This window comes from Leptinotarsa decemlineata, unplaced genomic scaffold, assembly GCF_025532065.1.
Source record: "Leptinotarsa decemlineata unplaced genomic scaffold, Ldec_3_MD MMD2_tig00002974_RagTag_RagTag, whole genome shotgun sequence".
Classification (NCBI taxonomy): Eukaryota; Metazoa; Arthropoda; class Insecta; order Coleoptera; family Chrysomelidae; genus Leptinotarsa; species Leptinotarsa decemlineata.
The window spans coordinates 4,557,783-4,583,484 of record NW_027412578.1 but is presented as its reverse complement, the minus strand read 5'-3'; the positions used below and the strand labels follow the sequence as shown (position 1 = coordinate 4,583,484).

General features: G+C 32.5%; 3 protein-coding genes across 4 annotated transcripts in view; 2 read left to right on the top strand and 1 right to left on the bottom strand.

The window, feature by feature from the left end:
* The first annotated feature begins 935 nt into the window (after positions 1–935).
* On the top strand, positions 936–3,006 carry RpS3 (Ribosomal protein S3). Its single transcript, XM_023166932.2, has 2 exons — positions 936–1,394; positions 2,634–3,006. The coding sequence occupies exons 1-2, from the start codon at positions 998–1,000 to the stop codon at positions 2,957–2,959; spliced, it is 723 nt and encodes a 240-aa protein (XP_023022700.1). The 5' UTR covers positions 936–997; the 3' UTR covers positions 2,960–3,006.
* A 3,898-nt stretch (positions 3,007–6,904) lies between these two features.
* On the bottom strand, positions 6,905–21,902 carry Pen (karyopherin subunit alpha). Of its 2 annotated transcripts, XR_012465891.1 has the most exons (10): positions 21,744–21,902; positions 21,536–21,593; positions 20,937–21,105; positions 18,894–19,041; positions 18,126–18,435; positions 14,462–14,834; positions 11,905–12,158; positions 11,631–11,777; positions 9,303–9,649; positions 6,905–7,320 (listed from the first exon to the last, which is right to left on the bottom strand). XR_012465891.1 is itself a non-coding variant. In XM_023166931.2 (9 exons), exons 2-9 carry the CDS (start codon positions 21,587–21,589, stop codon positions 7,222–7,224), a joined length of 1,554 nt encoding a protein of 517 aa, XP_023022699.1. In that variant the 5' UTR covers positions 21,590–21,593; positions 21,744–21,902; the 3' UTR covers positions 6,905–7,221. The 2 variants fall into 2 exon arrangements, 1 of the variants encoding a protein (XP_023022699.1); XM_023166931.2 differs by lacking the exon at positions 9,303–9,649.
* Positions 21,903–22,936: 1,034 nt separating this feature from the next.
* Positions 22,937–25,702, top strand: part of unc80 (unc80, NALCN channel complex subunit) — a 72,858-nt gene continuing 70,092 nt past the window's right edge. The window contains 1 exon segment of the mRNA XM_074177303.1: positions 22,937–23,101. The gene's annotated coding sequence lies outside the window, so the exon portion shown is untranslated.

Below are 25,702 nucleotides of genomic sequence, written 5' to 3'. Positions count from 1 at the left end.
CAAGACTTGGGGACAAGGAAGATCACAACTTCGTCCTCGAGTTATGTAAGTACAAATCTAGAGAGAGAGAGAGAGATTTTGTCGAGTGTGCATGATACAAATCAAAAATGAAACAATTCGTGGACACAACACTCCAAAAAAGGGGGGTAAACCGCGGACACGTGTTTCTGGCTTTTGGCCCCCTTTTTTCACATTCGTGATGTGTCCACGAATTGTTTCATTTTTGATTTATATATATATATATATAGTGATGAAAAAATGGTGAAAGAAAATGTAAACTATAAAAATTGAGATGAAGTAATAGAGATGAGTGATAAAAACAGATGCCAAAAAATAGGAATGAATATTTCAGATCAAACTCCTTCACGACGTTTCGATTATTACTATCCTCAATCGACTTCGGTTGATAACTGTTTATTTCTGATAAATTAATTAAGGCTTTCGCGGCCAATATTTTCAGGGTTACAACCTTCGTTCGGGTTTGAAGGCCGTCGTGGTTTGGAACTGTATCTTAACGTTTCGCCAGCACGAGTGGCTGGCTCCTTCAGAGGTATATTCATCTTGATGGCTTATCGGTGAGCCATATTTAATAAAAAAAAATTCAGCACTTCATAAACTATAACGATCAAAATGAAGCAGAAACTGACAACTGACGTAACATAACGTCAAATTTTGTTTCAAAACCAACCTCACGCAACTTTTGAATCATCATGAATACGTTTTAAATCATACTTGATGTGACGTAATCGATTCAACGTTAGAATAAATGTATTTGAATCACAGATGAATACGTATTGAATACATGAGCGTCAGAAAACGCCTCGAGATTTGGAACATCTCAAATCACCTTTTTACATTCTCTGTAACTTGGCAACATTGTAAATTGACAACGGAAAGTAGCGGAAACACACTAAACGCAGTGCTGCCATCAATTGTTTAAGTTACTAATTTGTGTTCACCTCGTGTCTCTTCCTTTGCTGCTGGAACCCCGTTCAAAATGGCAACGAATATTTCAAAGAAGCGCAAATTCGTAGCCGATGGAGTCTTTAAGGCTGAATTGAATGAATTTCTGACTCGGGAACTTTCCGAAGATGGATATTCTGGAGTGGAAGTACGTGTTACCCCAACGCGTACTGAAATTATCATTATGGCAACGAGAACAGACAGAGTCTTGGGCGAGAAGAACAGAAGAATCCGCGAGTTAACTTCAGTTGTGCAAAAGAGATTCCGTTTCCCCGAGAACTCCGTTGTTTTGTACGGAGAAAAAGTAGCAAACCGTGGTTTGTGTGCTATCGCCCAGGCAGAATCCTTGAGGTTCAAGCTTATTGGAGGTCTTGCTGTAAGAAGAGCATGCTATGGTGTCTTGAGGTATATCATGGAATGTGGAGCTAAAGGTAACTAAATTGGCCTGTTGAATGTTTGAATGCGATGCATTGATTTGGATGGGTGAAATTAGTAAATGTATAGATGAAAGAAATAAGTACTGTAATATCTACTGATGATCTGCTTTTTCGAACTCACCTTTCGAAGTTGATAAGTACTTTTTTTTATGTTAATGTGAATCTTATTTCGGGACTTATTTTCGACACACTTTGAAGTATTGCCCTTATATATTATGAAAGTAATCAACAAATACTAACGCTACTTGATCCAAGAAATACAGTTGAGATTTTATTCTGTATACCAAAATATTTCTTTATTCTTCTGATCATTAGTCTGCTGATATATAGGCATGTGAAGAAGTATACTCCATCAAGTAATATAGAAGTACAGAATGTATAAAGTTGGAAAATGTCCTAAAATAATAGATAGATAGATAGATAGATTTTATTTAAACTGCATTCCAAACAGGTTTACACCCGATTACATGTATACAGTCAATGTCATGGTACATAAAATATATGGTTTTTAAAATACACAGAGTAAATAAACACACCTAAAATTACGTACAAGAGAAACAATAATAATCTACCCTGTGTTTCTTGATGTTCTTCTGGTCAACAGATTATATCCTCAATTGTTACAGCGGCAATTCAAAACTTTACCTCGGAATTTGTGGAAAAAGATAGTTATCGTTTCGGAAGTGAATTTTTTTCTATTTGCAAAATCTAGAAAGTTATTGATCAAAAGTTATTTCATAAATTATTTTCCAGATTTTGAGAAAGGAAAGAGATTGCTTGAAAGTCAATTATATAAATTCTATTTACACAATAATTATTCAATTTCTAAGCTAAATGTATGAATACATGTTGCATTTCTTAGGGTCTGGCAGTTGTCTATTCTTTATACTGTTGTATAATTTCATTAATATCAATAATCACAAGACATAATAAAATAAAATTAACTACAGATCTCAGTATTTTAAAACTATTTGGCAAAGTATATGATGGAATTGGCCAATACTTGATGTAAATCCTTATAACTATCGTATTAAAAAAAACACTGTGAGATTTTCACTAAACTCCATTGTATGGCGAAACACGTGTTTTTGTTAAATTGTTTCGTGAAAATCTCACAATAAAGTACCTAATTTGTGCCAACAAGCAGATGAATTTATTGATTTCTACTGTGACTTTTTATTTTATAAGAATGATTTAATACAGGTGATATCTTAAATATAATTATTCTTTCAGGGTGTGAAGTAGTTGTATCTGGAAAACTACGTGGTCAGAGAGCAAAATCTATGAAATTCGTAGATGGTCTCATGATTCATTCAGGAGATCCATGCAATGACTATGTAGACACTGCCACCCGCCACGTATTGCTGCGACAGGGAGTGCTGGGAATAAAAGTTAAGATCATGTTGCCTTATGATGCCACAGGCAAAATTGGTCCCAAGAAACCTTTGCCCGACAACATTTCTGTTGCTGAACCTAAGGATGAGGTTTTACCTTTATACCCCAGCAGCGAGGTGAAGACAGTGAAGCCTGATGCACCTGTTCTTCCGGTTCCTGTTTAAAAATATTTTATATATTAACGGATTTCAATAAAAAATTGAAAATTAAATTTTTTTCAGTTAAAGCGATTATTAATCCCTGTTTAACTATATATTTTTATTAAAAAAAGTTTGCATAAAGTGTGTTTATAATAAAAATGTCTTTATTGCATTGATAGGTATAATAGCAACACAAAAATGGACTAAATGAATACACCAATCAATACAAAGGCAATGGCTATATATTTAAAAAAAGAAGTCGGTTTTTACCTTTGACGAATAATATAAATAATAATAATGATGGCATTTATTACCCAATAGTTGAAAACCATTTACAGGGTTAACTAAGTATGTTAAAAAAATTATATCGATCCTTATAATTACAAAGTTACAATTTGAGAAAATGAATGAATACTAAAATAGAACAAAAACTATACCAGAAAATTAAAAATTCTCCATGAAATACTGAGATGCAGTGTCAACAATATATTCTAAGGAATCATAATTGATATCACACAAATTTGAAATCAAATTGAAATTATTGCAAATGCTAAAGATGGGTGACTTGAGATACAAATTAGTTCTGGCCAGTCGGCTGTAAAAAGTTTTTGTACTTCTAGTTCTGAAATGAGGGACACAGAAAGTTAAAAAAGATAACACCTCCATAGCATCCACATTGTTATACAGAAAAATTATTCCAGCAAGTTTTCTGTGTAATTCAAGACTTTCAATATTGAATGTTATGGTAAGAGATTCATATGGAATACCTCTATCAGGATAGATACCATAACATTTGAAGTAAATAAACTTCAGGAAACGACGTTGAACTTTTTCAATTATTGTATTATAGCAATTGTAGAATGGATACCATAGAACAGAGCCATATTCTAATTTTGACCTAACGTAGGCTACATAAAGAGTCAATAGAGCAGATATGTTTGAAAAAAATCTACAATTGACAGACAAATTTTGATCAAAATATATGAAATGGTATCTACTCGATAATCGTACTCGACTGACATTTTTCTACTATAAGACTCTACTTTACATTTGGATGCATTGAGATATAGTTTGTTTACTTCACACCTAGTCTGTATATTTTTTAACTGTCATTGCAATTTATTACAGTCTTAACATTTTCGACAGGTAAATATATTTTCAAATCATCTGCAAAAAATAACTTATTACAATGGACATAATTACTGAGGTCATTAATAAATAATAAGAACAGAAGAGGTCCGAGATTCGACCCCTGAGGTACTCCAGATGACGGATTGTAATAAAAAGAATCATAGCCGTTATAAGATACAAACTGTTCGCGTTGAAGTAAGTAGGATATAATGAAAAGTACTGCAGAATTATGGAAACCAAATTGGTGGAGTTTTTGTAGAAGGATCAAGTCGATCAAATGCTTTAACAAAATCAGTATATATCACATCAACTTGACCACGATTATCTAAGACATCACTAATATTTTGGGTCAATACAATTAAATTTGTTATGGTGGATCTGTTTGACATAAATCCATGTTGTTGCGGGGATATGATATTACGAACTGAGGAACGTACGCGATTGTAGATGACAATTTCGAGAAGTTTTGCAAAGTTCGATTGGATTGAGATAGGACGATAATTCCGAATATCAGATAAATCTCCAGACTCAAAAATGGGACAAACTCGTGATATCTTCCATAATTTAGGAAAATTATCATTTTTAACTGCAAGATTGAAAAGTGTCAGTAAGGGATAGACCATTACACCGATGCAATCTTTTACAAAAAAGGGAAAGGAAAAAGTTGGGAATAAGAAAAATGCTCGTGCTAACGAACCAGTCATACTTAGGTTAAAGAAACATTTGAGACATCTTGAGTTTTTGACGAAAATTTTCATGTTTCCTTTCACCATTAAGTTTGTTGGTTGAAATTTGGGAAGATGAACAATAAATGGTGAAAAAAATTTATTAAATAATCGAAACACAGTCATTCAAACATAACAAAAAGAACACAGAAAAATTGTTACAATTGAGTATTTAAATTGAAGGTCAGTTTTTACAATTCCAATTAGTGTTCAAATAATTGATAGGCAGCTTGTTCCAATTGAATAATTGCATAGAAAATATTGGGGTAGTTAGAGGAATCTTTCTCGCACTGTTTTGAATGGAGGTCTTCTCAATTGATCTATTCATTACTCCTTGAAGAAAAACAAATTCACTGATTAGTTTCCATAAAGTATTTTCATCTGTTTAAAACAATACTTTGGAGCTAAACTAAAATCTATCTCGAAGGAAATGATGGATAAATTTATATACTGAAAAAAATGTCCTAATTTATGAACAGGATCCATTTTCACAGACTTCCCTGTTTTTTACCATCCATATGGAGGAGATATAGTTTCCCTAGAGATAGTCCTGTAATTCTAGGATTCTTGAATTTCAGTTTCGCAGCGCCAACTAGTTTTAGGAATTAAAAGAAACAATAATAGATATTTTTTGATTTCGGTTTGAAAATACTAATTCATTAATGAAAGAATTATATCTAATGAATTTATAAATAATTTCAGTAGAGGGGAATAGTTTTGCCGAAAAACTGTTTAGGTAAAGGATGAAAAAACCAATGTAACCATACTTGAATTTTGGAAACCCTAAGTGATTTAATGCCAGAACCAATAACATATTACAAATCCATGAGAAATACACAATATTTCCGAAATTATTCAGAGGTGAGTTAATGAGATCAATTTTCAACTGTAGAGACAAAAGTGATGTAGAAAATTATCGACCAATTATATTTATATCAACTTTAATGAACGTAATTGAAAAAAATCTGTTGGAACTTATTCTTCGTCTCAACAAAAGGATTTCTATTTGAGAAATAATATCTATAAATGGTTAAATAATAAAATACCTTTGTTTTTATGTGTGATGGAATCAAGAAACACTGCGAGATTTTCACTAAACCAGCGTTTCCCTTTTTTGCCTGGGGACCCACCTTCATTGTGGAATTGAAGATAAAATACAGTACAAAAAGGCTTTTAATTCAGAATCTTAAAACTAAAGAAATACAAAAAGTGAGACTTACGTAATTAATGTGACTTGTGGAGCTGGTGCTTACGATTCACAAGAAATTCTATATTTGGGTTGAAAGCTTAATACTGGTCACTTTCCAAAGTTCATTTCTATATTTATTTTTAAAATATACCAAAGTGGAGAATGACCTCTTACACAAATATGTGGTTGAAAACCCCATCAGCTCTTTTAAAGCTATGTTCGAAAGAACTGGAACACTCTCCCCTAGCCTTTAATTCAAAAGAATTGTGTTTTAAATGTTTCCACGATCCACCCACGACCCATAGTTTGGAAACCAGTGCACTAGTTTCCCAAAAATGCATAATGTGTTTTGCTATACAATAGCTTCTTCAGGTGTGTCTGTACTTACTACTCTTTTCTAGTTATATTTTTATAAAAAAAATTTTTGGCACCAAATATTCTTTGTTCACTTATTTATAAATTCATTACTTAATCTAAGTTTTCTCAAAATTACCAATAACCCACAAATTCTTTAATGTGAAGTGTCAAATTTCTTGGAATAATGACCATCAAATAAATATATATTTTGGCAAATTTACATTTTATAAAATCTTTAAACTTACTTGAGATTTTTAATTTTTCTTTAATACATCAGATGAGTTAATTTAGGCTGGTTGGTGTGAAAAATATATTAAAAAAATTTGCAACTATATAAAGAGATTTCTGAAAATAATACATCAACTTTAATGATTATATATACTCGGCAAACCGAGATTTGAATATCTTTGTAATAAAACTAACTACTAACAAGTAACGTGCCAGTGTATGCAGAACTTACCTTAAAGGTGGTTTTAGCTTCTCTTATAGAACGATGTAATAAAAATATCTGTTGCAAATATCAGAATTCAAAATCATACTTATAAAGATAATAGAAAAACACTGAAATTACAAAAATAGTTTATTACCAGAATGCCCATGAAATAGTTCAAGAACATTTTTCTGAGAGAATAAGTGGCATTCAGTTGAGACGTGATTCAGAGAATATACACAAATAGTAATAATTGGAAAAAACAACAAAACTAATGATACAAATCGAAGCTGCTACTCTACAACTCAAGTTACAAATTATGGCTAAATACAATACGAACTTTGATAAATATAAAAGTAGAAAATATTTAAAAACTAGATTGATATTCTGTTCTCACTAATCAAGGTTATTATATGTTGGAATGCCAGAATGACACAAAGAAAGAAAAATCAACTTAAAATGAAAATCCTCCGTTAGGCACTTGCGTTGGAGCTGCAAACTGGATCTGTCCATCTGCTGATGAAGGAGTAGGCATGTTGTCATCCATTCCAGCCTGAAAAATATGACAATTATATCAATGAAAACAAAATATTGGCTCTGTATGGATGTCATTTTGTACAATGATGAGTAACAATAAAACTTGTTATAACTAAATAATGACAGGTTTTCTCAATAAGTGAAGATAACAAATTTTCAATACTGCAAGAAAATTTTGTATACTCATTTCATTAAATTTATTGTTTTCTTATTAACATAAATTTTTCAAAAACACCTATGAGACCTTAAACATTAATTATTTACGATTTTGTTTGTCTCCTTCTCTCAAGTTTTTGTCTCAATTTTAATATTTGTCATTGTCTTAAGGATTTAAAAACCGATCAATTTATTTGCCATGATTTCAATCCTAAGAGTCAAGAAATTGGAACAAATTGTGTGATTTTCGCAGAATTTCAACAAATGTGTAGAAGTTCCTGTAGAATGGAATAATGATGTCTATGCGCCTGAAGAAAGTTATTCCTTAATTATTTTCAGGAAAAAATTAAGGGATATTTCAATTATTAGAGCCTATTAAGATTTCGATGAATTTTACAATGACCATTCATTTTATGAATAGTAGGATTTACTTAAAGCATCTCTCTATAATATAACATATTTTTAAAGAAAATTCAATTTGTATAGTACCCATTTGTTCTGTAATAATTTATTTGACATTCTATCTCATATAGATAAGATTTTAGCTACTACTTTTATACTATTTCACAACATGGCTCAAACAAGTTTGGCAACAGGAACTTGTTTTCTTAGGACAATAAACTAAATCCAGTCCGCGAAAACTAAATTGTATGTGATGGAATTGTAATTGATGAAAATTCATAACATACTCAAGTAAAACTTTATCATGAGATTTTTACTGGAAGTTTACAAAGTCGCAACACGTGTTTCGTTAGGAATCACACGTTAAAAGGTAAGACCTCGTTAATCCTCAGTTCGCACAAGTTTCGAGTTCTGAGGGTTGTCGTTCGTAGGGGTGCAACAGCTGGTTAACGGAAAAACAGATTTTAAACAGATTTTTAAATGATAGTTTTCTCAAATGTCTTCTACAAAAACGCTTGAGAAAGCTATTTATTTCATATGAAAATGCTTGAGGAAGCTATCTTATAGCCAAACAAGTATTGAAGTTTTGTAAACATTCCAATGAAAATCTAAAGGGTCAACTTGAGTAAAACTAAATTGATTATGGTGAATAATGATGATGACACAGACTCGAGGATTATAAATTGAAATTCAAGTAAAATTTTTATAGTCTATAAATTTGTTGTTTGAAAGAAACAAGTGAATATCTAGGTAGTTGTCATGGATAAATTGAAGGATTTTTATTAGCATTTGGGACAAATCATCAAGACATGGAAATAGTTAATTCCCTACCGCCAACAAAATATTGTGTTTTTGGTTTTGTTGTGTAGAAAGTTTATTGTTTTCACACAGTAGATAAAGAATTGGGAAAAACATTCAAATTGAATGTGGATTCTTTTTTAAGGTGGTCAATGAGAAAAAGATGGATAAGAGGCTTGGATAGGAGGCAAAGGAGCAGGAGATAGAAGGTAATCATTAAAGCAATATTTAGTAAAAAAATGGATTTATTGTGCAACATGAGTTTACAATTCCTAATTTGCTTACACAAGCTAAAGTAGTTGATTTAAATATAAGATGTTTGACTGAATAAGACAAGCAAAGTTAATAATGTATTTTCAAAATGAAACTAGAATGAAAAGTGTATAACATATAACGGAATGTTTTTAACATTATATAGCTGAAATATTGCCTTCCTTTGCTTCCCATGTTACAGTTGGCATCAAATTCTCAGAAGGTTATGGGCAATTTCTCGTGACAAATATTCAATAGCAAAATCACAGTACAATTTTGTAATGACAAAACTTCATCATTCATGCTTCAATTAGTTTCAATTGAATTCAAAATTGCTCATAACCCATATCACTTCTCATAACTCATATATAAGTCAAGGGACACACAAACCAGTAGGTTTCCTCCAATCAGTGGTGATTCTCCATGTTCAGCCCTTATACTAGTCACGATGTCATTCCGTTTCTTTTTCATTGTCTGAAGACACTTCCACAGGGCCCTACGTTATTTCCCCAACTCATCTTGATTTCAATCGTTACTTGTTGCATTAAATTGAAATTTTGAACAGGAACATCAGTGACTGACGAATTTGCAACTGTTGTTATCCTCATCATTTGGGTATTATTTTGAAATTGTATGGTATTTTGAAACTGTTGGGTATTATTTTGTAACTCTTGATTATTATTTTGGTTATTTTGGACTCTGTTCGGGGCCTTCATCAAAGCCCTTTTCAACTTGAGCTGTTCAGGAGAAGTCAAAAAGAAATGAACAAAACAAAGAACTGAACTCACTTATTTACAACCATGGAGCTCTAACACACTTCTTTAACGACAAATCTTTCAACTCTGTTAGGATATGTTGTTAAATTACGTTCCCGTTTGAATATACAAATTCATCCAGCTTTTTCAAGTAATGTATTATCGTTTTGGAATGTTCAAATACAGTCCGAAGATAATTTACTGATAACATTTCTGCCAAAATCCATTAAACCTTTGTAAAATGGAGATTACAAAAAAATGTGATGAAAGATTTAGGTTAAGTGGAAAAATAGTTTGCAGTGACACTTCCCCTTTTCACATTATAATATATGGTTCACACTGATCCTGCAGCAAGTACCAATTGCCCCTTTATGGGGCTGTTGATTCAACTCAATAGTGCAAGCTGAGCGCTGGTTTAAGATGGACATACCTTCATCAGTGTGTAGGTGAGATATCAAATATTGAAAACTTTGGTTATGTTTCAGGTTTCTTGTTAACACAGCGTTTCAAGATGAAAGACATCGACCGGGGCCCCTCAGCATCTGCTGCTTCTAGGGTGGAGCACTAAAGTAAAATTTCCATGTGGTCCAACTTTTCTACAAAAGTAATTTGACAGAATATAATCTGATATATGATAGTTGGAAGATAGGATCTCTAACTTAATTATTAGAAACGAATGCCGCATAAAATGTTTCTCGATTTAGAAAGAGTTTGTCATTTTATATGAACCACAGGGCTATTTAGAAAGGTATCTGCTTTTTCAAAATGTTCGTTAATATCATAACTTAGAAAGATGAGTACAACTAGGGAATTATATTTTCAGCATATCTATAAAGACATTTAGTGTTAAGCTTGGATATGTACAAAACACATGTAGTGTGGTGAATTTGGTAATCACAAATATTTCTCTGAGATTTATGATATGCTTCTACTCGGTACCCTGTATATTGATGAATAATTTAAGAAAGCCCAGAGAACAGGAAATGTCCCTGGGGGCTAGATCTGGAGAATATAGTGGATGTGGGAACAATTTGAAGCCCAACTAATGCAATTTTACCATCGTTATCACTGATTTGTGACAAGCTGCATTGTCTTGATGAGAAACAACACTTTCTTTTTTTCAAATGGGACCGTTTTTTGCGATTTCGTTCTTCAAAAGGTCCTACGATTTTTGCCTTCTCAAGATAGTAAGTGAATATTACACCATGCGTGTGCATCTCAAAATACTGATTCCATAAGCTTGCCAGCCGACTGTTGTGTCTTTGAACGTTATGGATTCGGTTCACCACTGCAGTCCACTCAGATGATGATCTTTTTGATTCTGGGGCGGAATAATAGAGCCATGCTACATCCATTGTCACATATCGAGAATAAATTCGGGTTTTTTATAGTAGAACAGCTTCAAACACTGTTCAGAATTATTATTTCATTGTTGTTTTTGGTCGATTGTGAGGTAGCCTGGCATTCACTTTGAACAGAGCTTTCACATACCCAAATATTCATGCACGATATTTCCAATACGTTTTTTGATACTTTTAGAGCTTCAGCTATCTTGAGCTATCCTGGTACAAAGTCCGAACTATGTTTATCAAGTCAAACCTTCGCTTCACCAGTATTTTCTTTTCGCCAAAAAGCAATGCTTTATCAACAAAACTCAAAATGTTTCATCCCACAAACTAATAGTCTGGCAGCTGTGAAATTTGTACATGTGCCTTTTAAAGGTTAGGGTTAACTGAAAATCATATGGATTTGTTAGCCTACAAACTTTTCAGTGCATCTAGTATAAATGTCTGGACTATTCTGAAATTTTCATGTGACCAGTTTACAAAACTGCAAACAAGTGTTTCACTATACACTAACTTCTTCGGATATGTCTAATAATACCTTTTACATTGTTATAGTGCAAGTTATAGGCAGACATATATGAAATGTAAAAATATAATGATTGTTTCATATTACTTACGTCAGAGAAGAAATTTTCGATGATGTTGAGAGCCTTTTCATAAATTTTTTCATTGTCATGAGTTTGCAGAGATTCAATTCCATCCAGTCCTCCGCATTCCTCAATCATGATGGCCACCTTCTCCACTTCTCCCATTTTATTGGCAGCCTAGAGCAGAGATTCAGATTCAGTATTGAAATGTATTCAAAAATTAACTTCTCACAAACATTATACAAGCGTTTCAAATAAAAAAATGAATAACAAAACTTTTTTAACATTCAATGTATATACTCACATTCAATATATTGGTAAGTCCATCCAGTACAACAGCGACAGTCTTATAATCTTTGGAATTCAAAAGGTTGCACATCGGTTTGAGAGCTCCCATTTCTACTAGTTTGGCTAGCTGAGCTATAGTTCCGCCACTAGTGTAGTTTGTAACGGCCCATGCAGCCTCTTTTTGGCTCTTGAAATCGCCAGTTTGAAGAACATGCAGAAGAGGGGCCATGATGCCTGCATCAAGGACTTTTTGGATTTGTTCGCTGTTTCCTGAAATTGAACAAATGAAAACAAAAATCTAATCGAAATAATATATTAATTACACATGTTGACAAAATTGGTGGTTTTAAGAGTATAGTCAGTTTTAATGTCATGTGTTTTTGTAGCTCCATATCTCAATAAATATTTATTTCACAGTGTCGTAACATATACTGATCGATACAGAATTTTGTACTCTATACATGCTGTTGATGACGTTGACTTTTTTTTAAATTTCAATTCTTTGCTTCTTTTCAGTTCATTGCTATATAATGTCGTTAGGCAATTTTCAACTAGTTTTTCTCTAGAAATTAAAATAGAACCAACGCTCTGCCAAAATACGCCAATTTTTAAGTCACATCGTTTGTGATAATATAAAGATTCCTTTAAAATAAGTGATTATCGACGAACAGCACGGATTTAGTGAAGGTAAATCTACCAACACTAATCTACTGTTGTACACCCAGTATATTTTGAATGCTGTGGAAAATAAACAACAAGTGGACGTAATTTACACCGATTTTTCAAAAGCATTTGACATCGTGAATTTTGTGAAAAATTAAAGGCAATTCGCTTTTTTGGGATTTCGTTGGACTGGTTCTCAAGTTATCTTTGTGATAGATCACAGTTTGTGAAAATTAAAGGATTTATCTCTCACGAGATATCTGTTACCTCAGGAGTACCTCAAGGGAGTCACTTGGGACCTTTTCTCTTCAGTATTTTTGTAAATAATATCAAAGAAAAAATTACTCACTGTGAAACACTGATGTTTGCAGACGATCTAAAATGTTTTAGAGCAATAGATTCATTGCAGGATTGTTCGAAAATTCAAATGAACCTTAAATCTTTTTTAGATTGGTGTAAGATGAATTATATGGATGCCAATGTGGCAAAATATAAAAGTATTTCTTTTTTAAAGTCAGCTGGTTATAGTATTGCAGGGAAGAAATTCTATACGAGATCTGAGTGTTATGATGGATGACAAGATGGACTTTCATTTACAGTATGAACACATTTCTAACAAAGTGATGAAAATGTTAGGATTCATATGTAGATCAACTAAAGATTTTACCAACATTTTTTCTATTAAAATACTGTACTTTGCATTGGTTATATCAGTGATTGAGTATTGCACTTGTATCTGGTCTCCAACTTACTTCAACTACAGTTATGATATTGAGAAAGTTCAGAATAAATTTCTTAGATATGTTGCCTACGAAATGAACATGCCAGCTAGAAGTCATTCGCTCTTTGAAATTCGCTCTACTATTGGATTGCTCAAACTCAGTACAAGACGGACACATGCAGATATAATATTCCTACATAAATTGTTGAACAACGAAATTAATTGCTTAACTCTTCTCTGTAAAGTCAATCTGCATGTTCCTCCGAGAAGGATATGTAACAACCAAACTTTCAGTCTCGACTTTCATAGGTGTAATAATAGAAAACATTCTCCTTTGTCCAGAATTCTATTAAATGCCAATGGGACCAATATTGACTTTTTTCACATCTCTCAGAGCACTCTTAAATATACTCTACTTGGTATAGATTTATAAGACTATTTTTTTTATCACAATTTCATTTTAATTTTCTCTATATAGGTTGATTTTTTAGATATATAGATACTAGAATAGTTAACTTTCTAAGGTTAATATATTGTATAAAAATTGGGGGTTACCCGTTGAATAAATAAATAAATAAATAAAAATGAAACAGGCATTTGGCAATGATACTATTAATGATCACTCTGTTCGATGTTGGTTTGCGCAATTTCGTTCAGGAGATTTTAGCCTTGAAGATGAGCCGCAAAATGGTCGACCTACAGAAATCTAGGGCATGAGGACAATGGTGGAGACTGACCCATTACAAATGGTGCATGGGATGGCGGAAGAACTGGGCGTCAGTTGACATGCGGTTTTTGATGTCTTTTCTCCTTTGCTTCTGCCCAACCAAAACAATCCCTTTTTTGATCATTTACAACAACAGGAGACGCTAATGACACTGGATGGACATTGATGAGCCACCCAGGAATTTCCCAAAAAACGAAAATTCACCATAAAAGTCCATGGTTACTGTATGGTTGTCTGTGGCTGGTTCACATATCACCGTTCGAATTCTTATGCTGGCAGAATAAATCGACTTGTTTTACATTGGGAAAAATATGCAAGTTTACGTTGGTAAAAGTGGTATAGTTCGAAGTAGACTCCGTCCACGAAGGCGGAGTCTAGTTGTTTCTTCTATGTTAGCCTATGAACTTTTCAGCCAAACTGTTATTATAAGAATGAGCTGATATATAACTTCGACATACTCACCAGCAGTAATATTTGAAACGGTCCATGCTGCCTCCTTCACAATGTTCAACCTAGTATGCTTCAACAAACCACCCATGTAGTTCAAGGCTCCCGCCTGAATGACCAAGTCGGTCTGCTGGTCACTTCCAGTAACAATATTACCAACAGCCCTCAACGCAGGGGTCAGTACGGAGCTTTCCGAACTGTTCAACAATTCGACTAGCCTGTGCACTAGACCAGTGTCGAGAACAGCTTGGATTTTTTCGTTGGGACCGTCTGTGAGGTAGCTCAAAGCCCAGCATGTGTCGGCCTGAACGTCGCTGTCTGCACTGTACAGGAGTTGAGCTAATACTGCAAGAGCAGGCTTGACAAGGTTGAAGTCTGGCGACGGATTCTTGAAAAGTAATAGAATAATACATATATGAATTTCTTACTAGCAAAATTTTTATTCGGTAAAAGAAAATAGAAATGAATTCTCATTCAACTTATTAGACAGTAAGAAAAACCAACTGATTTGACGATACACAGAAGAGTTTCTGAAAACCCTAAACTATAATGACAGTTCTCTTTCGAGTGTTAATTTCTTTCCTATAATTGATTAGAAAATCATTGTTGTATTATTCACTGATACTATGATAACACCAAGGTATGCACTATGTGAGATTTTTTCATCAGCAGATATTTTTTGAAACTTTACTTTGACGTTATTTTTTACTTGAAAAATAAATGAATGTCAGTCTCACTTAGTTGTCATGTGCTATTCTCTACACGTCAAATGTAAAATTTTCAAAAGAAATTCCAAAATTTTGGGTCACCTCTGTAAATTTCAGAAAATGCCTCGGGAAAAATTTGTTGTTTTCAATTTTATACCCCTCCATCAAATTTCTGCTTTCTACTTCAAAATTTGCAAATTTTTTGAAACTTGCTCTACTTATTTGAATGAAACATGTTTTTAAGCGCCATATCCCCAATAAATTCGAGACCTTCATGCAATATTTTGTCAAGAATATTATAAAAATGTACCTCCCGAAATTCATCATTTTTAATGAAAATTCTTGTCAAAAATTTGGACAAGTTTTCATTTTGTTTTTAACGCTCCACCTTTTCCGTCTATTGTATCACTTTTGTATTCTATTTCAAAATATTTTCACCAAGCATTCAGCTGCAGTTATTTTCATAAAATTTTTGTTTGTTTACAATCAGATATTTTTTTAGAACTTGAAAAAAATTCATGAGTTTCATAAAGAATATTTTTATTGGTTCATCTGAAAAATGAATTTCGAATGGAAATGGTAATATCAAAATTCAGAATATGTTTCAACATTCAATGATTCACTGAAAAATGAATATTTCTAAATAAAATATCGAATTATTCATCTCTCCCAACTATCTACACAGTAGGGTCTGAAAAAAGCCTGCCGGAAAACAATTACTTCTCTGGCTAATACCACGCTGGACAATGAATTATATCCGACTGACACTTATGAAATATACCTTACAGAGGTTAGTCTTGCAGATGTTTTTCGTTGATCCAACAGCAAGACCATGTAGGAAGCAATCGAATAATTTCAGCATGGTCCTGCTGCTGGATGAACGAGAAACATCTACGAGACTATTCTCTATGAGGTATCTTGTATAAGTGTGTCAGATATAATTCAATATCCTGCACAGTATTAGCTGGGAAAGTTGTTTTTCGGATGGCATTCACCAAACAGTATCTTTATTTATTAAGGAGCTCCTAAGTTGTTACTTTTTATGTCTACTCTTGTATAAACTTGACTTTTACTCTTTTATATATACATATCTTTTATGTCCTCCATTTTAACATACTTTGTACCCATGCACCATTTTTATTTTAATTTCATTTGGTATGTATTGCATTTTTAAGTATTTACTACCCAAGTTTTGTCTACAAGATTATGTCTTATGATAATAAAGCATATTATTATTATTATTAGAACCTACAGTGTAGGAAGTTGGGAGAGATGTATAATAATAATAATTGTAGTTTATTGGGCAAAATTATAATTTTGTTTAACCTAACCTAACTGGCTATCGACCGAAGTCCTTTTACCCATGTGACAAAATTGCTTTAAAAATAGCTTATTTTACAATATTAGAAAAAAAATTGGACTTTGAGATTTTATTTCAAAATATTTATTTTCTAGTACGTATCTTTCCTCTTTACCGTCTTCAGCAGACACGGTTTGATTTAATGATTTATTCAATAAATAACATAAAGAAAAACGAATTGGAGGTGCCTTTATTTTTTTTTAGTAATAGGTCTACAAAAGTATTTCACGTAGACTTTGTATTCATGAGGAATTTAAAGTTTGAATAATGTCGTTGAAAACTGATTACCTTTTTTTTTTTGAGGCAGTTTGGAAACTCCCAGAGACATCCCAATTTTTTGAATTTTAATTTAAAAAAATCCAAAATTGATGTATTCATCTTGCTTTGATTTATTTTTGTGTTTCTACTATAGTTGCCAATGCATTGAAACATTATTATTATTCTGAATAAAGGTTAGTTGGGTAACAAAATCTACTTTTTTGCAAAAAAAAAAAAAAAAATTCTTGTCAAATTTTCAAATTTAATTAAATTCTTCTGACCTCGAAAAGTTGTTTCTTCGTGTTAATAATATAACTATTTTACAAACCATCAGTCATATTAGATACATAATATAAAAAAAACATTGCAACTACCAATATTTCCAGGACAACACCAACACAAAACAACAAGAAAATTTGGTTGTTGCAATGTTTTCATCTTTTATTATGTATCTAATATGTCCGATGGTTTTTAAATTAACAAGAAGAAACAACTTTTCGAAGCCTGAAGAATAATTTAATTGAATTCAAAATGTCAGAAAGAGAAAACTGCTTTTTTAAGAAACCTTTCTTCAGAGAAATTATTGGATCACTAAACTAGTTAACTGGTTAGTATTATTATTTCCAAAATTGGAATCTAAAACAAGTTCAACTTCAAAAGATCCTTAAAAAAAAAGAAATAACAGCAATAGTTTGCATGCTCTTCAATTATTATACAATGTTGAAGAACTTGTATCCACATATTTCATATACAAACAGAAAAAAAGAAAGTTGAAAGGAAAGACCTATCTCATGTTGAACCAAAAAGCCTATCTTGAATATAAAGTAAAGCATTTCATTATGTTTGGTGTTCAAATTAATTTTTTTCAACATTTTTTATAGTACAACAAAATCCATTATATTAATTTGGACATTCTAGGTTATGTACCTTTTATCGAATCTCTTCATCAAAACTCTTGATCGAGACCAAGAAAACTCTTGAGAGAGACCAAGAAAACTCTGGAGACGCCAACTAGGTTGGTGAAGCGGATGCTAAAAGTGCTTATTTTGGATTTATTCAATGCCAGAGGTTCCGGCTTTACCTTTCAGTTGTATTATTAACATTAAAGTCTCAGCTATGACTTAGTCGTCACAACCATGGAAAATATACTATGAAAAACTAATTTTCCAGTGTTCTATCACAATGTTAGCTTGTCAAAAGCTGCTAGATAACGTGTTGACATATTTCACAAAATAAAAAGAAATATAAGTGATAATTACAATTCAGCCAAAAATGTTTTCATAGCAAGGAACACACAAGAACAACCCTTATATATTTTCAGAAATAAATGAATCACTACCTATATTTTACCAACCTTGTTTCTACATAAATTTGAAATGGCCCAAACAGTATTCCTGAGCAAGGACAGAGATGTGTTGGGCTTGATTAAATTTAGTAAATCAGGCAACACTCCGCAATTCAATACCAAATCTCTGGTGGCTGGACCGTCACCTGCAATATTTCCCAAGGCCCAAACCGCTTGTTCTGCAACATCATTTCTGGGAGAAGCAAGAAGCAACTGAAGTTTAGGCACAGCTCCTTCCTGGACGACAGCAGCAGTTTGTTCCGATGTACCGGAAGCAATATTAGTTAGGGCCCAGCAGGCTTCGAATTGAAGGGGTGGACTTGAAAAAAAAGAATAAAATTGTATCTACTTGGGATACAAAAACCAAAATTTGGATTGTCTTTTCCCCGACTACTCATGACCAAATATTATTGCATTTAGTGACGATTTTAGTTGACGATTCAATTTTGAGCTTACTTTCTTAAGGCAAAATTCAGAACTAGAGAAACCATTGAAAATTGAGGTTAGGACAGTGTTCATGTCAATTTTGAATGACTTGTGGAGTTTTATAATTGTGGTCACATTATGAAGACAAAATCCTATTGATGAAAAAGTCCAAAAAATGTGAGAATCATCCAAAGGAAGGAAGAAAGCAACATATGTGTAGTTCAACTCATTTATGACATTTGTACTGTATCAACCTAGAAAAGTAAAAAAAAAACACTTTGCAAACAGAAATATAATTATTTCAGGACTTTCGACACATAAAACATAGGAGGTTAATCAAGGTGAACTTACTTGTGAGTTTTTCCCAAAAATTCGACACATTTTGGAACAACTCCTAACCTAATCATATGATCGATTGGAGGGTTTCGTTCTCTACTCAAAATCTTTCTACAAGCAAGAGTTGCCCGGAACTGAACAGTCTCATCTCCATTCATCATTCCTGAAAACAAAATAATAATGATGTTAATTTGACGAATCAACAAGAGAGTTAGCCAAACATTGGCAATACATTTACGAGTTCTTTTATTAATAACAATCATAAAAATGATATTGGTAAAACAAACTGTGTGACAGATGATTTCAAACTCTAGTGTTGGAAGATCTATATATTCTTTAAAAACAACATGCTGAACTCATCCAAAACAAACACTATTCCCTAAAACCAGAGTCACTTGGTTGGTTGGTTCTGGTGTTTGGAAAAAGTGCGTGTTGAGGATTTATTCTATACCAGAGGTTTCAAGTTTACCTTTTGATATTGAACTCATGATATACTGATGATATACTCATGATATACATATTGAAAACATGATATACTGAAAAAAAAATCATCATATTTAGTCAAAGAATTTTAAAAACAATACTTCAGTAAAACAGCTTTCAAAAATAAAAGTAATATCACAGAAAATTATATATATACACTCAGAAATAAAAATATATGAAAAGATAACGAAAAAAATATATATAACAATTCTGAAGAAATCACAAATATTTTCAACAACTTTTTTATATAGCTCCAAATAAGGTAATAGAATCCATTTTCAAGTTTAGAACTTCAATTTCACTGGGAAAAGTAATGTCAGCAGACCCCTAGGAAATTCCCACCATCATTGTGAGAGAGTTTGGCAAAAGAACCAACTAGTCTTTCTGTACATGTAATGATCTGTTCTCTGGAAACAGAGAGTAGTGCATTATGAAGTCGGTAAAAATCATTCCGATAAATTATAAGAGGAAAGAGAAATCGTGAATTGGAAACTATCAAGCCAGGATTGGATATATCTCTTTTCACAAAGAATTTTGAGTACTGTTAGTCGCAGGTCATTCATTATTAAATTTAATCTACATCCTAAAAAACAAAATCGTTTTAGGACAGGAAAATCTAGTAAAACGGGAACATTTGACTTTTATGACAAAAGCCTCAATGGAACTGACAATGGATGAACACCCAAAGGGCTCTCTTAAGATTCCTGTGTCCCTTTCGAAGGTTCAAAAAGTTATGACTGGGAGGAATTAGCAGCACAGAGGAGAAATGGTTTACCTGACCATCTGTTGGATGGAAGTCAATTTATTCAAAAAACTTACTATGAACTAGACTGGTCTCCCCTGAATCGTTCTGAAAATGTGAGGCTAGAAGCAACTGTTCCCCAAGTTAGTGTACTAGCTCAAGTACTATTCTTACTACTAATTGCAGACCTAGTTAAATACAAGGTCTGTTCAAAAAATATAGTGAATCATTTTTCAAAAAAAAAATTCATTTATTATGGTATTGCGGAAAACATTTTACTTTTAAACCTGCTCACTACTCATTGATTGTTCATAATCTTTTGGTCAAAAACAACACCGAAATCCTGCACGCAGCCACCGTATTCACCAGATTTGACCCACTGCGACTGTTTCCTGTTCCCAAGTTTGATGAGAATCATAAAAGGAAGGCGTTTTGCAACAATTGTGGAGATACAAACTGAATTGCTGAGAGGGCTCAAGGATATACTAAAAAGTGTGTATCAGAACTGCTTCAAGGGTTTTGGAAAAAATTCTGGCGCAAGTGTATTACATCCGAGGGGGACCACTTTGAAGGGAAAAAAACAGAAATTGATGAACAAATATTTTTTGAGACAAATGAAGTCACCTTATTTATTGTTTGTATATATAAAAATGAATTGAAGAAATATACTACTGGTGCAACATACTACACCAATGAGAAATAAAAATGTACCCAAATTATATTTTTAATCGAGATTCAATAGTTCTTACACTCAAATTCTTTATGGTTTTGAGCGAAGATTGGCAAGTAAGAAAACTTGGTTTATTGTAATCGAATCCATTTTCAATACATACCATACATGATTTCCTCAGTACTCATGGTAACAGGTGAGGTGGAGTTGCTCTCTTGAAGCGGGGAAGTTGGTTCTTCTGCAGTTGATATGTTCCTACGTTTGAGCAGCTGGTCCTCTTTTCGAGCTTTTCGTAGCTCTACACTTTGGCCAATACGTCTCCTCCTCATTTCCTAGATGAAAAATTAAATTACTATAATTAAGAAACATGTAGCTTAGATTGATTATGTATATTCCTAAAGCAAACATGCACAATGTATCTTGACTACTTTTTATTATTCAATTCATTATATCTTAAAAAAAAACTCTTTTATGACGATGCAGTAATGACGAATCTCGCGAAAAGCTTTTGCCTGGTGAAGTAGAGTTAAGTAGATACATTTAATGACATGGACCTTGTTGACCAGTCCTCAGATAAACCATGCTTGTCATCATTGGAAAACTATTAAATAATCATGTTTTTTTTTTTATTTTTTCCCTTGAAACGTGAAATAAATATATATGAGTTCCATAGTAAGTTGTTTGAGATCACAAAAGAATTTGGTCTGGATTTCAGTGACAAATAATCCTATGTTCCTTGTCTAAATTTTTTAGAAAACTAACCTCAGTGTCCTTTCCTTTGTTTTTGAAACTTCTGATTCTGTTTTCGTCTGCCATTGTGCTGGAAGATAAAACAAGAAGTGTTAGTAATATCCACGTTCTTAATGGCCTCTACAGACAAAAGAATTCATGGGCATAAAAAATTAAGTTTACTGAAATTGCGCAGTAGACACCAAAATATAGACACCCACTATATAGACATTGTACTTACAATTATAAGTTGAATTTGAAACTTGAAATGAAATATAAAATATGATAAATCGTTTCCAAACTAGCTATTCACTAAGCCCAAAACCAAGAATTTGACGGAAATGAAAAATCGGTTACCCTCCTTGGTATAAATATATGATATATGACAACTTTAAAATAGTCCAATCAGAGCAGTGAGCAGTAGACAGCATTGTCAGATCACCAAAGCTCAATAATAGGAAAGAACGTTGTGATATATTTTTATAGATGTACACAAGCACTGCCGAAAAATTTTCTCTGAGAACATTGCATATGTGAAAATGATCTATAATTTACGTCACTGCAGATTATATTCGTTGAAAAATATAGTTTTGACATTAGATTTATTAATTAGTAACAAATTTCTTCAATCATAATAATTCTTGGAAAATTCTAGGGTGAATCGAACTGAACTTCTATGGATGTCCATAGGATAATTTTCAGAATGATATTGATTCCAAACATGCCATGTCTATTTCATATTCAGGGTTATACCGACCTGAATTGGACGTGAATCGGATATTCTCGGATATCTGCTGTTATTTGAAATAAGATTTGACAGAATAAAAATTTCTTGAATTTAAATTGACATGATCTTCATCCTAATCTTCCTAGATCTCACTGAGTAATATAACTTTCAGAATATAAATTAACTGATGGTTTCAATTTCATTTTTCTATGATTGATAATTCATGCCTTACATGAAAAGTACTGTCATATGTTTCTTAGAGTCAAAAATTATCCCATGAAATACAAATTATCGTATGCCTGGCAACGCGGTTAACAGATATTTGCCCTTGCAAGTGACTGGTTTCCTAATCCAACAGTTGTTTTCTTGGCGGCTATTTTGAAATTGAATTGTAAATAAGCAAGTATTTCTAGTTAAAAAATGGTCATTAGGAAAAGAAAAAGGAAACTCCATTCATATTATAGATTTTTTGGGAAATAAAAATACAATCAAACCGTTGGATTCACGTTTGTGATCTCAAATAATGAAGAAATGAAAAGAAATGTTTATTCTGATGTATTCGCAAGAGAACCGAATACATAAAAGGGTAGCTGAGTAAAGGTATAAGGAAAATAATAGGAATGAAAATCCCTCTGGAAAGCTATTCTGCCTGGAATCTGCGCAAACTGGATCAATCAATACAAGGACACATTTTCATCCCGCCCACAGACTCCGGGAACTCTTGGAAAATGTGGATGTAATAACGTGAGAATATTAATTCTACAGTTCTACGCAAAAAATGTGCAACCGCGTATATACAAATATTGAAACAATTATATTTTTTTGTGGATTCAGAATGCTGTGATAACAGTTTAATTTTCAAAATAAATTAGGTAAGTGAAACTGTTCTTGCGAACGTTTGGTAAAATTTTCATATTGGTTTCTATAAAGATATATTGAAATTAATAGCAAGATAGAAGTATTATTGGGACCATCATGACTCTACTCTCATAGTCTAATCACTGTCTGTCTGATCATTGATGATCTATATTTATTTTTTGATGATTAGGTAAGTGAGTATTTCTGTTTTCGCAGAATTTAATTTTTTTCAAGGATTGTATCCCAAGTTACCAAATTAAATCGATTAAAATATGTCCAAATCCAATTGTCTAAATTTTGCTAAGCAAATGTCTTGAGTGTATCATAATTTGCCTATTATAGTGCATTTAATCACTGGAAAATTCATTAAAATTTTCATAAATTTTTGAAAATAATAAATTTAAAATATTTCATAAGTTTTTGACAATTTTTGACTATGTTCCTGTAGAGCTGGAAAATAACTTTTGAAAACTTTACACAGTTGAATATTAGACCAAATGAAGATTGTATGTATTTCTAGATTCAACACTTCATCAAAATGACGAGAGGTTCAGTATAGAAAGTGTTGTTTTGATTTTATCAAATAATTTTTAATTTATTCAATTGAATATATAACAATTTCCATGTTCACGTGGAACGGTAATTATAGTATTTATTTATTTTAGGTACGCTCATTTTATCCAATAAGGAGAATATAAAACTTTTATTAAATTGTGCGTCATGTCTCATTCATGGAATAAAATTTCCGAAATAAATCTTTCCAAATTTATGTATTTTCCAATTTTGGTTCATTTCATTGTTGAGTGCAAGGAGTAGACCACAGGTTGATATAATTTTATTCTGATAAGATTAGAAAATGTTATTCAGTCCGATTGTAGACATTTTTGGACTTACATTCATTTCATTAAAAAGGACTATGTATGTATCAGAGGTTATGCAAAGTTCTTATATTAGTCGATATAAGATATAATAAAAATTTGACAAGACCAGTCCCCTCTAGCATTCAAAACTACAAATTTTTGATCTACTTTATCTACAACTGCTTTGATTATTTTATATGAAAATTAATTTTTGTTATTCAGTTTGTACAAATGTATGGAGTACAATTCGTATAATTCACTATTCATATAGAAAGTACTTTTTCTTTCGTGTAGGTAATTCAATGTTTATTTGGAGGTAGTTGTGTCGGGAGGGTTTTTTTTCCAGTTTGTATTTGAAAATAACTTCTATGAATCTTTGTATAAAGATGGAGACGTGGAAAGCCTTGATTTTTTATATTCCTCATTTTAATTTTTAATTAAGGTTTATTCTGAAGATAGATACCTCTTGAGGGGCTGATAATAAGTATCTCCACCTTATTTGTTGAACAATATAAAAATGGTGTACAATGAAGTAAAATTACCAGCTGATATATTTGAGGAAATTGGTGATTTTGAAGATCGTTAATGTAGAGATGGTATTTTTCTTATTTTCTGAGAATTTATGGAATTCGAGAAACAACGATTGGGACGAAGTAGGGGAAATTAGGCAAATATAGGAGACAATGCAAGTGATCCGCCAAGATCTACTAGAGCACTCTAAGGGTGAAAATCGACACACAGAGGAAGAATATTGTCACATCAAAACCTTCAATTGCTCCAGAATCTAGGAGAAAAACAATGATTCACTACGAGAAAATGTAGTAACTTGAAATACCTTTGATGAAGAAGCGAGTAGAAACTCCCTTTCAGGGGTGATAACAACAATCCACAATAATGAACTAAATATGAGACACTCCCAATGGTGATTCTATCAGCTTGAAGTCACAAACACGTCAGTACCTAGAAGAATTCAAAAATGAAAGTATTCCAGATTTGTCCAGAAAACACACCAGACTGACAGATCAACTGAGAGACTGCCTCCATTGTAACTCACTTCTACTACTTGATCCCTTGGTAATGGGGGAGCCTTAAAATAAGACAGCTTCCTGAGCGGCCAATGAATTTGGTTAAGTGTTTGACCCTGAATAAGGTGATCACAACTCTGTCAACGTTCAACAAGAGGCCCACAAAAAGAGCTGATGCATCAGACAAAAATATTGGACACTTCGGCTCATCAAATTAACCTACATTACGTTTTCTTAGTCGAATGGACAGTTGCAGGAAACTGTGTTGAAATGGTTGTTCTCATTAAAGGATGCCTTGGTGAAATGATGCCCTACCTGCTTCCGAATCTAAAGATCATACCGGCTTGCCTCACTCTGCCAAAAATCTCCCACGAAGTTGCCCTGAAGATGTGTGATGTTGGAATGAAGTCGATTCATTATTATTATCATTGAAAGCTCTTTGAATCCACAACTGACTCAATGACTCATTTTCCTTCATACGTACATATGGTCTTTGGATTTGGCATATTAAATATACCTATATAATAAATTGATGGATGTAGCCGTTACTAAGTGGTAGGAAATCATAATGAAGAAAAGAGAAATGAAACTTTCTGTTTTTTACCACTTTTATTTGTAACTAACGTTACTGCATTTTCGTCCTATACGGACATTTACATAAGTTTTACATAAGTTTATTAAATAAGTTTGAAAATGTCTATATAGGACGAAACTGCAGTAACGTAAGTTT

Coding starts and splice junctions, on each gene's coding strand:
- RpS3 (XM_023166932.2), top strand. CDS start 998: ATGGCAACGAATATTTCAAAGAAGCGCAAATTCGTAGCCGATGGAGTC. Junction 1,395..2,633: donor CATGGAATGTGGAGCTAAAG/GTAACTAAATTG, acceptor TTATTCTTTCAG/GGTGTGAAGTAGTTGTATCT.
- Pen (XM_023166931.2), bottom strand. CDS start 21,589: ATGGCAGACGAAAACAGAATCAGAAGTTTCAAAAACAAAGGAAAGGAC. Junction 18,436..18,893: donor TTTTTGGGAAAAACTCACAA/GTAAGTTCACCT, acceptor TTTTTTTTCAAG/TCCACCCCTTCAATTCGAAG. Junction 11,778..11,904: donor GACTTACCAATATATTGAAT/GTGAGTATATAC, acceptor TCTCTGCTCTAG/GCTGCCAATAAAATGGGAGA.